General features: G+C 41.6%; 1 protein-coding gene across 2 annotated transcripts; it reads right to left on the reverse strand.

The window, feature by feature from the left end:
• Positions 1 to 937: 937 nt before the first annotated feature.
• pklr (pyruvate kinase L/R) lies at positions 938 to 14,498 on the reverse strand. 2 transcript variants are annotated; one of them, XM_047597617.1, is made up of 12 exons: positions 14,446 to 14,498; positions 8,387 to 8,551; positions 7,623 to 7,714; positions 7,401 to 7,532; positions 6,431 to 6,617; positions 5,925 to 6,198; positions 5,121 to 5,271; positions 4,228 to 4,380; positions 3,967 to 4,133; positions 2,789 to 2,855; positions 1,356 to 1,470; positions 938 to 1,243 (listed from the first exon to the last, which is right to left on the reverse strand). In XM_047597617.1, the coding sequence occupies exons 2-12, from the start codon at positions 8,544 to 8,546 to the stop codon at positions 1,137 to 1,139; spliced, it is 1,605 nt and encodes a 534-aa protein (XP_047453573.1). In that variant the 5' UTR covers positions 8,547 to 8,551; positions 14,446 to 14,498; the 3' UTR covers positions 938 to 1,136. The 2 variants fall into 2 exon arrangements, with proteins under 2 accessions (XP_047453573.1, XP_047453572.1); XM_047597616.1 differs by lacking the exon at positions 14,446 to 14,498 and adding an exon at positions 12,506 to 12,672.
• Between the last annotated feature and the right edge of the window lie 922 nt (positions 14,499 to 15,420).

The following is a 15,420-nucleotide window of genomic DNA, read 5'->3' on the forward strand; positions in this document are numbered from 1 at the left end:
AGTAGCCTGCAGCTGTCTCTTATTAGAGTAACAAAGGTTAAGTCTCCAGCTGAAACGTGGAGATAATGATTAATTTAAATTTGTTGATACACCTAGTTTTTAGTTGTACAGTAGCATGCAAACCAGTGTACAGTCTTTATTAGCTGTGTAAATATCTCGTGATGTGATATGACCTCAAGGAGTGGACATCAGCCAATATTTATTTAACTGTGAACTAACATACAAACATTGCTGCTTCATACAAATATAGATTGTAATAAAAATACATTAATATGTATTCAAATCACTTTTCATAAGAAAATTGATCTAGAAAGTAATATTTTACATTTGATATATATATATACATATATAGTGTATTACTTTGGGTTCTGAATGCATCTATGGTTAAATCACTGATTGGGAATATGAAGATAGAGCTTTCCAAATGCTTTTATTGTGCATTGTTATTAAGCTAACCGCTAATATATTTTCAGGGGTTCTGTCTCTGTGAAAGTGGCTATTAGAGGCAGAAAGAGAATGAGGCGAACTGGGGGAGGAGGAGGAGGATTCAAGGCACATTAGAGCTGGAAAGGAAACGCCAGAGAAGGAGGAGGAGGCCTGTGGAAGAAAAAGGCAAGGATGTCACATCAGGCATGAGAAAGTCCCACACAGGATAATTACTTCATGGGAGAACAATGTGCAGATGTGGACATCTGGGTCATCTCAGAGGACAAAGCAGGTGTAGACTAACACATTCATTTTTCCATCGTCTTCTTGCCGCTCATAGCCAAAGAATTGTGCCACCACAGAGATAAGCTCAGGACTATGGACAGCAATGAAAGCCTTATCTCCAATATGCTTCAACAATGGCGGCCGCAGGGACAATATTTAATTTCAGATCAGAGATGAAGAGAAAAGAAGAGACCGCACAGGTCAGTTAATGAATTAGTGAACAGTGTGCATTTATGGTTCAAGTTTTATTTGAGAGAAGTTACAGTTTCTTTTTTTTTAATAAACACAAATCCAACATTCATGTTACCAGTTCCAGGAGTAAGTCTTTCCCTTGAGTTTAAATAAGACTCGTTAGTTTATCACACATTTATCCATGATAAGATTTAAAAGACTGCCACGTTTAGAGTCCAGAAAGGTTTGCCGTGTTAGGGTGCGTTCACCGCTCTCATAATATTGGTGTGACCGGAGCCTGGGATCCAGCCCGTCACCACGATCACCATGTCGCCTGACTTGAAGAATCCTCTGGCTTTCCCTGTAGTGTTGGCAGTGAATAGAGAAGTTTAAGTGAGTTTTTTTTTTTTTTATTGTTATTATATAATCATAGGCCAGTGGGTGCATGCAAAGAGACTAAAGCGAACACTGACCTATGTCCATGCCAAAATTGACCCTGTTGTCCACATCATCGGCCCAGACCGGAGCAGGCAGAGGGTGGAAGAGGACAGGAAACACACCTCTTAACAGCTGGGACTGACGGGCCACCTGAGACGGATATGTTTACGTGTGTTAAACAACTGCAGTACAATATGTTTTAATCTTGCTTATGGTTGAAGTAAAAGTTTGAGTCTTTGACACCCAGGATACCTCTCTCGCAAATGTAATGCAGTGATTTACAAGGATTTTTCTTCATTAGCCTAAATGTTTTAGCCTAGTGCTTCCTGAAGAACAATCAAGTATTTCACAGTCAGTAGATCAGCATTTCAGTATCTTTATTCATGACGCTCTCATTTCCCTCTCTGACATCTCGGCCCATGAGAGGTTTATATTAAAAACAATTTTTTAAATTTTACTGTTGGATGTCGTCTCTCTAGCGCCATCTGCAGGCCAATACCCGATCGTAAATAAATGAATGGATCTCAACTTAAATGGCAACATTCATGCACCCCAGAGGATACGTCACATGAACTTTCCTATGAAACCACCATCAGGCTCGACTGCTGTATAAAATAAGCAGAACATAGTGGTTCTTGTTCTCAAGGGGATTAACCCTTCATATCTTAAAGACCTTGTGATGTGTAGTTTTACACAAAGGACAAAATCATTAAAATCATGACATGGTTCAACGGTGTTTATGTCAAAACATTTAAAGGAAAATTAATTTAGAAATATTAGAACATCTCTCTTTTTATTAGTAGTCATTTTTGACAGGTCATTAAAGTGTATGAGTGTATCTGAAATTACTAAATAAATTTTTATTTACTTTGAATTCTCATAGACAGTTGGTTTAGAGTCAAGTGGAGTTATTTTGTAAAGATTTGGTTGTGCCTCGTCTTTATTTAACTGGTCTTGCTGACACATATCGTATCGTAAAAGATGATGAAGGACGTTTGACTTGACACAGCACAGGTGTAGGGGTGAGTGTGGAGTGTCCAGATGTGTTTCTCCACATGTAGCCCTCACCCTGACTTCCATGTAGAGAATCTGAAGGCTTATTAGGATTAACTATGGGATTAGCATCACATATAGAAATTATAGGTAACCGTGACCTCATTTAAAGCTGTTTGCAACAGATTTTGCGCTCTGGCCACAACTCTCTCTGACCGAAACACTTTGTGGAAAACTCTATAAAACAGAAATATGCTCATAAATAATAGATACTCTTTGGTCAGTGATTCCAGTCTGTCTGCGCTGTCACTATCAGTCACACTACCAGACAGTGAGAGTAAATACTGACTGCATCACACGTTGTTCAGTTTTGAAAGGCTTGAGTCATCGACAGTTAAGTCATGTTTATGGCAAGACAAACCGCTATTCAGCAAGGAGAGACTTATTTAGCTGATAGGAGCAGAATGTGCTGTACCTGTGGGCTTCTGGTGACCGCAATGATAGGGCAGCGAGGGCGGTACCTGGACAGGTAGTGTGCTGATCTGGAGAGAAGAAGATGAAAATGTATTTTGTCATTGTCAGCATTTCCAAGGATGGGTGAGTGACAACTTGAGGGAAAAATCAACTAAGTGCTCCTGATGGTATGTTGTCAACTGTAGTACAAATGTATTCATAGTTGTTCATGCTTCTGCATATCTGTTCCGCTTGAGTGGTCATTTAGGTGCATATATGCTATAAGTGGATACAGGAAATAGCACTGTGCCTCGATGTGTGTGAGAACATGAGTGTTTGTTACACGAGGCAGTGGAGTTTATCCAGAGCAGAAAATACAAAATAATAAAATAAAGGAAACACAATATAGCATTAAAGCAGCAACATAAAACTCAATCTCAGAGGACACACAGGGTGGGAACAGGGCTGCAATATTCAATCTGTAGCTTTGCTTTAGGAAAAAAGACTAACATCGGTAGCTGCAACCTTTAAAGAGTCACTGTATGTTTGCAGAGAGGAATGGAGAAGAGCGGTGTTTACTCAGGTCTAACACAGGAACAAATGTCTAAAGTGTGTGCACAGTGTATACCCAGCATCCATGGATTAACAACCATAAAGGATATTTCAACAGTTAAACCAAAACTAGACAAAAGGGCATTTTAGGAAGTGAGCACTGTTATTAATTCTTGGTCAAAAACCTACTACAAGGCCTAAAAGAGTGGCTGCATGTCACCATAACTCCATGAAGAATAACCTTTTTAGGTTATTCATAGTGTGTTAATGGTTGTTTTTTGTCTGATTTGAACCAAATCAAACCAGTCAAAATGTTTTTTGTCTTTTTGTGCTGTTTTTTTAGTTAGCTTTTTCTGGACTTTTTATTTTTGGCTGTGTCGTTGGTGGTTGGCTGTGGTGTTCGATGTAGCAGCTGCTGTGTCTGGTGGTGTGTTCCAGAGATCAGCTGCTAGCGCTGACCGTGTCCCCTGAGCTGCCCGGAGTGAGGCCCGAAACTCCCGCTGAACTTCAGAAGAAGTGCTGGGGATGCCGGGCTGGAGTTGCTCATGGGGAACGTGAGGTCTTTGGTAGCAGAATGGATGGACTGTGTGCGCTTGATGGGAGCAGAAACTAAGCAAATAAACGTGACTATATGGGGGGAATACCAACCTGCCGCTGGTGGTGAGGACTATGATGGCCCCCGCACAGCATTTGAAGGAGGACTCAACGGCGCCGATGGCCGTGACCTCGGTGGGGTCAGAGGACAGAGGAGTGAGGCGACGCAACTCCTCGAACAGCTGCTGGTGGAAGATGGCCGCCTCCGCCTCCCTGCAGATCTGAGAGGGTGAGCAAAGAGTTATCGGGGGGTTGGGGGGCACCAAGTCAGATGGAAACGGAACGGACAGCGTGCTCACAAGCAAACACACGCACCGAGTGCATCATGGCAACTGCCTCCACAGGAAACAGTCCCTTGGCAGTTTCCCCAGACAACATTACACAGTCTGCTCCATCCAGCACGGCGTTGGCAACATCACTGCCCTCCGCTCTTGTTGGCCGTGGGTGGGCCACCATGCTCTCAAGCATCTATAAAAAAACACACACACACACAGATACACACAGATAATGAGATACTATAAAGGGATTTATATCAATTTATTCGTCAAAAATAAGCCACTAGCTAAAGTAATGTGAAGCACGTGGGCTTTAGAGAGAGAACAGAGAGAGGAGATAATGATCGCACGGATGGAGTAACAGTAGTGGAGGAATGAAAGATCATTTACACTGAGGCCGGCGAGTATGACTTTGGGAGATTGTTATTGGTATGTTGGAAACTCTGTATAATGAGTCAATGAGCAAGACAGGCAGCTGGAAAATGAGCTAGCTTGCACCATTGCCTGAGAGACTTCATTTTTGTAGTAGTTAAGAAGCAGCAGCAGCAGCAGCTAATGCTGATTAGCATGTGGGCGTTGTTTGTGGGCTCAAGTCTCGAGTAGCAAACCTGCTATAACACTGTCACTCTGAGTCAAGAGCTGCAGCACAAACAAGATACAGCACAGTGACTCAACATGGCTGCAGGAGCGTGGTGCATGTCTCTCAGCGTGTGCAGCGGCAGAGTGTCGTGAAAGAGAGGAAATGTGTGCATCTTTGAAAATGAATTAATTGGACAAGCGAGCGTGTGTTTCTGTGAGTGCATCATGCAGGAGCGTATAGCTAATGTGAGCCTGACTCTACGTGGACCTTTTTCACACGGCCTCAAACTGCACATTTTACCCTTTTCTGCGTCGTTTTGTCTCAGTGCTTTTATGTACGTGCTCGTTTCTGACCTGTGTGGCGCAGATGACGGGCTTCCCGGCAGAATTGCAGCGCCCTATCATCATCTTCTGGGCGATGAAGACTTTCTCCGCGGGGATCTCTATCCCCAGGTCACCCCTGGCAACCATCACACCATCGCTCTCAGCCAGGATCTCTTCAAAACTGACAGGTTAGGGAGATGTCAAAATGAAGGAACGAGAAAATGCAGCGCTGATGTCATTATACAAACATAATCTTTATGAGCGGTATTTTGCAAACCGCTGTTGGATTGCGATCTAAATCCTAAATTATCCGGACACAATCCAAGTCCATATGTGAGAAATGTAAATGAGGAACAGCAGGAAGCTGATTTATTGATGCAGATTAAAAAATACACCTACATTAGATTTTAAACAAGGCTTTTCATGCAAAGAACCATAACTGTGTAAAATCTAATGTCTAATCCCGAAAATCTCCTCTCTTTGAACTTATAGTTAAAACTCAGCCAGCAGCCAGCGAGCAGGAGGAAACGGCATGAGACAGAGTAATGGAGGTAAAAGCGCAGTGCTATAAACTGTATCTGATAAGTTAAATGGTCACTATAACTCATACAGACAGCCTCACAGATTGCTTATCATAGATGGATAAAATCCAGAGCTAACATATGTCATTTCTTCACTAACAGCTGGCTGTCCACAGGAGGGACACATCCCCATTAGCAGTGAATTTATAAGTCCTGTCAAAGCCTCATTAAGAAAGACTCCCCGCCTTCAGCTACTGCATCACTAAAAAGAACTCGAGCTAGTTTTCAAAGAGGAGCCTTTCCCTCGACTCACTTCTGGACGCCTTGTCGACTCTCCACTTTGCTGATCACTTTGATGTCTCGTCCGTGCGCCCCCAGAGCCCGGCGCACATCCTTGACGTCCTGGGCCGAGCGGATGAAGCTGGCAAACACCATGTCCACGCCCTGAGCCACCCCGAACCTCAGGTCAGCCTCGTCCCGCTCGCTGACGGCCTGCAAGCCAATCAGGTCACAGCCGGGGAGATTAACCCCCTTACGACTGCAGAGAAGTCCACCTGCTTCCACCACCGTGTCCACCCAGTCGGGGCCTACAGAGACCAGACCAGAAAAATGAGTCCAGAAAGAGGGACACCTTTGCCAGGAAATTATTCTGTGACCTTCAAAGGCATATGAATGCTATTAAATGATTAATGGTGTGTACATACATATTGTAACGTTTGCAGAAATGCATACAGTAATTCTACATCATTTTGAGATTGTATGTGTAATAAACCAGTAAAAAGCCATGTGTATGCATGACGTCAACAAAATGCGTGTTACCAGTTTCCAGCACTTTGAGCCCAATTAGGCCATCGTCAACGTAGATCTTTCCTCCCTTGTTGAGGACTTGAGGCAGGCTGGGATAGTCCACCCAGATGAACTTGCCGTCTGTCTTGTCTTTGTCACTCTCTGCTGTCACCACACGCACACGGCTGCCCTTCTTCAGTTCCACCTCCTCTTCCACTTTCTGTGCAAACACACGCAGGAAACGCAGACCATCGGAGATCAGACACGCATCTCTAAAAGCACAGAGCACTTGAGAGACGCCCTGTGACTTAATTGAATCCATTTAAACATCTTTAAACAACATTTTCAGGTCACAAACCCGTGGATGCTGTAAGCCGTTTCGTGGAAATTCGTTTTAAAGAAAACCACAATAAGAAAACTGCTCGATCCAACTCATCATGCATCGTCTCTAGACCAACCACTTGTTGATTTAAACAAGTGAATGTGTTTCAGGATATTAGTGTGAATATTTTTTTTTTAAATTCATTTGAGATGTTTTGCATGTCGGTGATGATGCTAACATGTCAGACTTTGTACTGCACAGGGTTACAGAAAAATGACGGCCGCTTTATACAAAATATTTCCACCATTTGGTCGTAACCATGTTCTCTATGTGAAATTTTAACAGTGTTTATTTGGCTACAGCGATTTATTCACACGTGTTCGAGATGGCGAGACTCAGTTGCATTTTGTACGCTAATCAAGGCATGAAGAGGATTCCAGCAGCTCTGAGTTAATTGTTCAGCAAACCAGACAGCATGGAGCAGCACAACACAAAAGACAACAAAATAAGATGATGAAGAAAAGCCCAAGGAGCCCACAGCTGCTGTTTTTCCAAGAAAAGCAACAACCTGTAACAAATTATTCACTCTACAAAGGAGTCGACATATTTTCTGCACCTCTTACACCTGACTGCACATGACAGATTGATTAGGTTTGGACTGATGAAGCATAAAATGCTCACCCCTTTCACTAATCCGGTGCGGATCTCCGGACCCTTCGTGTCCAACGCGATGGCAACAGGTCGATAATACAAGGGGTCAGATGTTACTGTCTCCACCGCCTCTCTGATGTTTTTGATGGTTTCACCGTGGTACTGAAAGACAGAGACAGAGAATCAACGCACGAGTGAAAAACTGAGGAGTGCTCACACACGTACTGACTGATACTAATGAGCTGTGCGTACTTCATGTGAGCCGTGAGAGAAATTAAGACGAGCGATATTCATCCCAGCCTTGATCATCTCTTGGAGTTTGGGGACCGATCGAGACGCAGGTCCTGAGAGACAAAACAGAGGCACATATTTTTCAGTTTCACCAGCAGTAAACTAGGTTTCATGCTAATGATGAGACATAAAGGCAGAAAATCAATCTGAATGTCAGTTTGAACTTTTTCACTCTAGGTCCGCATATTTGTTTCATATTTTATGGGCCAAGAAAATAATGGAAATGATTGCAAATCAGATCATCTGGATTAAGTAATTCTAACTTAAATTCAGGCACAAGACCAAAGGAACCAGGAAGAAAAGGGCCAAAGATTCCCTGGGCTCCTCCTGAGTGTCTGAGGATCATCCTCCATCACCTTCCCTACTGCACCTCACATCCATTTCCTCTACATCAATTTCCTTTAGGTCCTGTCAACTCAAACATGGTCTTTGTTAGTGAAAACTCACTTAATGACACTAGTATTTATGAAAAAATTAATACTATAAAAACTTTAGGTAAAGGGTCGGCGCTCTGGACAGTTAAGAGGCATTTTGTAAAATGCATTTTCTTTCTTGTCTTGTTTTCTAGAAACAAATAAATACAGAAAGAAACCTGAATGTGCCACAGCCAAGAATCAAACCCAACACACTGAAGGACACTGACGACGACTGCATACAACAGCTGCCAGAGAACAAAAACTCATTGAGCTTGAGACTCAATGTCTGCGACGAGTTGTCACACTCACCTATGGTGCAGATTATGCTGGTGTTGCGCGCTGTGTTCGGCTCCTGGTCGATGTCCAGCAGACAGAGATGTTCCAGGAAGGTGTCAGCCATGCTGGCGTCCAGCTGCTGGTGCTGGATGAAGGAGTCCGGCAGTGTCATCACGTCTGAGTAGCGCCTCATTTTAGCTATAGTGACAGAGAGATGTTGTCAGCGTGGAAGGGGGAAGTCAGTCATGACACTTTGCTGACGACTCCACCTGTGAAAACAAATGATCTGAACACCTCCAAGAGAAAACAGTGTGATGATTCAGGATTAATGACAAACATGGACAACAACCCTTTTCCTAGAGCAGAGATAAAAAAAAATAAAAATGGCAGCTCACATCAGCAGAGTCTAAATTTACAGTCAGACACAAAACGACAAAACACACCAGGGGCTGGCCTGACATTAAGCACCGCCTGGAGGGGTCACAGGGATTTACATGCTGACATTCAGCTGCCATGTCATGCAAGTCAATAATATGAAAACAATACATTGCTGCTGTCCACACTGTCGCTGACAAGTAATAAGATGGTATATGAAAAATGAAGGGAAGGCTGATAATAAGGAGATGATACTTGAAATAAATCATCATGCTCGCAAATTTTAAGAAGAGATGTTACATACAGTTTAATAAAATATTATCTCTAGCGTTATTGGAGAAGGAATTAAATAATGGATATTGCTTTTTCATAAGAGACACTGAAATGGTTGAGAGTAACCAGAAAACTAAAATTAAACGAACAACAAAAAAACATCATACCAAAATTTAAGCGCTGGTTGTTAAACTTGCATTAATTTATCTCATCACACGTATCACTACTGGGACATGGTGATGCAGTTAGGATGTAATAGCATCGAGTAGTTGTGCCGCAACATTAGCATTCATCCACCGTCATGTTTCTGTTCATCTGACAAACAATATTCACTTTGCTCTCTCTTCTGTTCTTGCTTTGCCCCAAATCCTGAGAGAAATATCTTCCAGTCTGACAGCTGCTGCTGGAAATGAAGCTGCACAGGAAACGCTGTGGAGTTAAAATTCTGGTGTTGGCGAAATTTTAGCAAGAGAAGAGTTAATTATGCTCTTTGTAGGTTTAAATGTGTTATATACAACTCTCTTTGAGGACAACTCTATAACTCTATAAGTGTCAGTTCAACACATTTAATTTATTAGCCCCGCCCATTTATTATACCCGCACCTGGACAGTCATCCTGAGAACTACCGACTGATGTTTTACTGATGAGAAAGCTTTGTCTGGTGAGTTTAAGTGATTTGTTTTACATATAGTGCTATGTTTGATGTTAATATTGACTGGTCTCACACCAAGCTAACGCTAACATTTGATTTCTTCAACCATACTGAAGTCAGTAAATGCTAATTCATGGGCAATTACACGTTTAACATAAGTAGGCTATTACAGTTGTTACAAGTGACGGTCAATTTAGTGCATAGCTCGATTAAGCTGTTCATGTAAACGTACTGAATGAGTCCTGATTTGCATTAAAGACCGCCTACGCTCAACAGGGGCGCTCCTACACAAGCAGTGTTTTGCCTCATTCATTCACTAAAGTCAGGGTGTAGATCAATAAATGACTAGTTGTGCGTGTGTGCCAAGTCATGACGCACACACAACAGAGTTGTTCTGGAGCAGTGGTGGAGATCTGAGACAATAAATGTTAAAATATTCTCCTGGACCCCAGATGATGTCTGGGGTTTATTTGCATACAGAGCGTGAAACTGAGATGGGATCAGGGGAAGCATTTGGAGACGCATGTTAATGTCAGGTCTGACCACAACTGATAAAGATGTTCAAGATTTTAATGCAGGGTCTGAAGAGGCCTCAGGGAGCGCATGACATTATGGAGGTCATGACCAAGCGGGGCTCAAAAACCCAGACAGGTACAGAGAGAACGCGCCTGTTATTATGGTATAAAAATACTATAAGGGCCTAAAGGCTGGAGGCCACACTGTAAGCTTGAGCTTGTTGGACAGATCAGAGTCAGCAGAGGGGGACCTTTGCCCAACCTCCAAACTATGAATTTCAGTTAGTTTAAGTTAGTTTTTTTCATTTCAGTTATGATAAATGTAGCTAAATAAAAGATGCTAACGCTAAGACCTTTACTGTGACGTAATTAGCCATACGTAGCCTTAGCTACATTGGCCTTCATTAGGGTGCACGTTTCAGAGCATCTGAACCATCCACTACAAAGAGGTGGAGGATACACAGCAGTCAGGACTCTCACTCCATTGTGAAGTCTCTTGCCACATTTTTTTTTCCCATCCAAGTTTGTTGGATGGTGGCAGTTTGTTTTACCTCAACACTTTTACGGACCACTTTCTTTTATCACACAGGTGTCAAACATGCAGGCTGGTCTAATTGTGTGGGATGAATTCACAATATGCAAATATTACGTGTAAGACATTCACTCAGTTTGTTCCCCCCAATAACAGTAACTGATATTCCTGAGCTTCACATAGTTTTAGGAAAGGTCGTGGATGTTACTTCTCAGTGAAGCTCTTAGCGTTAGCATCTTTTATTTAGCTACATTAATTATGATGACATGACCTAAAGCTAACTTAAACTAACTGAAACTGAGGCTAATCCACGTTTCCAAATTTATACTAGTTCATATGGATCAAATCGAGGAGAACTGGACTCGAGGCTTAACCTGGCCTCTTTATTTAATCATAGTTTATTTTACATGTAGTATGTAACTGAAAAAAAAATATTGGTTAGCGTTGAGAAGTGTTACATTTTAACATTTACATTTTCATGTGATATGCCAGCTGTCAAATAAATCCGCTCACTTATCTGGGAGTATAGATTATTTTTTGCCATCTTGTAAATCATCCACCCAAACAGTTCATCACTATAGTCGCCGTTCATCTCATGAAATCTTGAAAAACTTACTTAGGCCCAAACTGCTCTGACACCAGCAGGCGAAGCCTTTCTGCACCAAGTGACTCCACCAGCACCTGTCGCCATGGTTACGCTGAAAGTGCGAACCAGGAAATTGAGCCTATATTTTTAAAGCAAAGCTCTGTTGTACCTGACCGGGCTTTGAGCCAGTACAATGGCATCCACTTTAAAGGATGTCACAGTCAGTCAAGCCTAGAATTTCCTTCACCACAGGGTGGAGAGAGTAATGACCATGAAGACGAGGGGAGGGCCTGACAGACAAGGTCGCCACAAAAGGCACCACGGGAGTGAAGAGGTAAAGATGAAGAATGGAGGAAGAGGGCTGAGGTGAAGCAAGGACTAATGACAAGGTAGATTTACATATAAAAATTAAGATAAAATTAATTAATTTTATGCATTGGTTGAGATCTTCTACAGACACGTCGAAACAAAAGAGGACAAAACTTCCCAGACAAAAACACTGACTGACTAGCATTTTTGCAGAATGAAGTATTATCTGTATTTCACTTAGTGTCTTTCTCTCTCTCTCTCTCTCCGTCTCTCCACCTCACTGTGACCCAGTTCTGCCGCACTGCTGCACACATCATGACGTGTCCCACTGTGATCCTCCACTGGCACATCCCAGCGTGTACACATGGAGGCACACATACAGGTACCTGTTACTGGAAGGCCGACTAAAAATAAAACACGCTTAAGGTCAAAGACACTAAAGTTCTGTCAATGCAGAGCTTTTGAGGCTGTTCAGGGAGGCGAACCAGGTGATGGGTGTGGCCAGGATATACCAGGAATAACCTGTTTGCAGTGGTTCACATTCTGACAGGAACACAGGTCAATGCGTGCATGTGTGTCATCGATCTCTTCACTTTAGGTAAGAGGGCAGATTATTATCCAACTATGACTCTGCACTACTTCAGTTATTTGACAAATTAAATGTGAGACCGGTGACTAACAATTAGAAAGAGTAAAATAGCAATAAAATTAGAAATGATTAAGCACAAAGATAAACCTTATTAACTGCACACTGAACTGCTTTGTTCTGGCAGTTCAAATGAACTATCAATTCATGTAAAACATTCACTAAAAGGTCATTTGGGGATTTATAATCACACTAAAGTTACATAATAAGCTGAAAAATTGGTTGTCATTAAGAATAGGAAATAAAATGATTGACCCACTTACCCATTTTGAATGAACGTTCCTTTAATTAACGTGAATCGTATGTCCCGTTCCTCTTCTTCTTTTGGTTTATTAATGTAGTTTTCTGTCCCTTGTCTTTATTCTTCCCTGCGCCACTCGTCTTTTACCGAGTCTCCTGTCACCTGAACAAACCTGGTTCAGCCTCTTTCATTAAGTTTTACCCTCTAACCCTTCGTCTCCCCTCCCACTCTCACCGTTTGAAGCGTGTCCTCAGCTTGCAACAGTCGAATGAAACTGCTGATTTAGCACAGTGTAGCGGGACTGGGCCAAAAACCGTGCTAAAAATGGAATTTTGTGCCAGTAGACGTAGTTAATGACAAGAGAGCATGGAAGAGTGCACTATCAATATTAAGCCCAAACAAAGGACTTGGTCAACATGTGCTCTCACTACAACTGAATATATCCTAGTTTTAGACTTCACTTAGATAAAAGAAGGTATCTGACGACACTGGAGAAATATCTTTAGCGATTATCTGTTTGATTTGTCAGTAATGAAATCAGCCGTGTAGGTATGACCTGAACTCAGACTCAGACAGTAGATGCTTCAGTGATTACACACATCAACTAAACTGTCCAAAACTATTTCACATTAATTGATGTGTCATCAAAACAGGTCAAGAGTTCTCAGAGGAATTTCTGACGTTTCCCATTACTGGTATTTGTTTTATTATTATTTTCCTTCTTTACATTCTCTTCTTGTAGCCCCTCAGACATTATATCACTTTAATACAGTCTGCATGAAGTAGTTCAGTTCAGTAGACTGTCCCTCTTTACCTGGACCCCCTCTAGACTGAACACCAACCACGACTTGGCTACCCAACAGTAGCTCACGCTAACAGAGAATTTTTTTTTTTTTTTACATTATGACAGAAGTGTTATTACACCTCCAGCAGCTGCGAAGCAACAATGCTGCCAAGTTTCTGTTCATCTAACAAACAATAATCACTTTTTCTTAGCTCAATTTTTGATTTTCTACCAACTCCTGAGACGACTATTCTGCTGAGAGAAACTATGAAAGTCAGGAGAGTGAAACAACCAGCTGAAACTTAGGGAAAAGCTCAACAGATCCGACAGCAGGAACAATGATTGATGATGATGGCCATAAGTGATCTATAAGGCCTTCGTAAATGATTTACCAGTAACAAGAGCACACGCAAAAGAAAAAAAAAGTTTAAAAAAACAAAAAGTGTATTCACTCACTACACCATGATTCTGTTTTACTGGACACATCCTGTCTCAGAGAACTGTGTCTGATAATAGCTGAAGCCTTGGACAAATGAGGTCCAGAGGTGACATGTCGTCCACTCACAGCCGAGGTTTACTCATTTAAAAGATGAAGGCCTGTGGAAACTGTTGGAGTACAAAGAGTCGTGAACGAACCCAGGGAGAAAGCAGGGGTGTAAATCGTTAGCCAAAGGACAAACAGACCTTTGTACATGAGGAGACAGAAGAAACCTGCAGCCCCCTATTCTATAAAGCACACGCTTGCATAATATAATAATGCTGGACTTAATTATCAGGATTGATTAAAGGTCACTTTCATACAAGGAGACCAAAGTGGGGAAAAACAATCAGCATAAATCTGCAACCCTTGAAATCCAGACGTTTAGGCTGCAACATTACTAACATTCCTGCATAACTTTCTCTCAGCTGACTCTCTCTTCGAACATATTCAACCCGAAGAATCTCTCAGAGTCTCAAGACAAACTACTAAAACAAGGGAAACATGTAGTGATCAATACCTGGAGGAGCTGATTAAATAAACAGCAGGAAAGACAGACCAACTAAAAGACAGTCTAAAGACTGCAGGATTGAAGTAGAAATATTAATTATGCTGAGGAAATAACTTCCCTGGCTGACACCTTGCAAACACAGAGTCTGATGCAGGGCTGTAAAAGTTTAGTAAAAAGGAAATGACCGACCTGTTGGGTGCAAGAAGAAGCTTAAGACACTGAACTGTGAGAAGGGAGGGACGCCAGGATCCTCCTAGTGGCAGTGGCAGGTAATGTCACCTTTGTGGAAAATTAGAGGACCTCAGTGGCAACTTACGACACATGAATGTCAGAAATGCTCTCTCACCAGTTGAGCCAGAGTAGGTGACATATTTGACTTGTTTTCAGGGCAGGTCTGCACCTATAAATCTTCTTTATGTGAAGGTCTGTACACGTATGCAACAAACTTTCTTTTCTTCTTCATTTAATTACATCTTCCAAAGAAGTTATGCTTTTTCCCATTTGTCCTATTTGACTTTTCTAATAGTTTTTGTAGTGTTTTACAGTCATTTACAATCATAAAACAATCCTGTGTTTTATTATAATATGTGTGCAATAAATATGGTTTTAATCATTATCAACTACTATTTTAATGCGTGTAACGTTTCAGCAGCTTATTTATGAGCCTCTTTACTGAGAGAAATGTTTCCTGTCGTCATTTATGGTGGGACTGTTTGCTTGCTACTGAGGACGGAATAAAGCAGTGAGTATACTGTCCTGACTTGATGGTGTTTAATAAAGAAGATGGCTCAGCTAGAAATGGCGTTTACTCTGCACATACTCAGTAGGGCTATCTTTCTGCTGATGGAAAAAAGTGCAGCTTGGAGTCATTTTTCAACAACAACAATAATAAAAATAATTTTAACAACAACAATAATAATAATTCTGAGGAATGAAAATGATTTTTGGGGTTGTTCAACAAGTTGATTATGATATTGTGTTAATATGTCGACCTTGTACCATTTAATTTTTTTCTTGGCCAGGTGGCTGATTAAAATACACTTAGTAAATCACTCAAATCCGGTTACCATTAGAGCAATTCCCATGCAATCATCCTATGGCCTTTTGCATTCATTTTTTATATTCTTGTCCTTATTAGTGAAAACATATCATTAATTACTGTTA

This window comes from Mugil cephalus, chromosome 11, assembly GCF_022458985.1.
Source record: "Mugil cephalus isolate CIBA_MC_2020 chromosome 11, CIBA_Mcephalus_1.1, whole genome shotgun sequence".
Lineage (NCBI taxonomy): Eukaryota > Metazoa > Chordata > Actinopteri > Mugiliformes > Mugilidae > Mugil > Mugil cephalus.

What these genes read in the sequence shown, in the direction of transcription:
- pklr (XM_047597616.1), bottom strand. An exon ending in TCTCTCACGGCTCACATGAA is followed by an intron (nt 7,533 to 7,622) that starts GTACGCACAGCT and finishes TCTGTCTTTCAG; the next exon opens with TACCACGGTGAAACCATCAA. An exon ending in CGGTCACCAGAAGCCCACAG is followed by an intron (nt 1,471 to 2,788) that starts GTACAGCACATT and finishes TATCCGTCTCAG; the next exon opens with GTGGCCCGTCAGTCCCAGCT.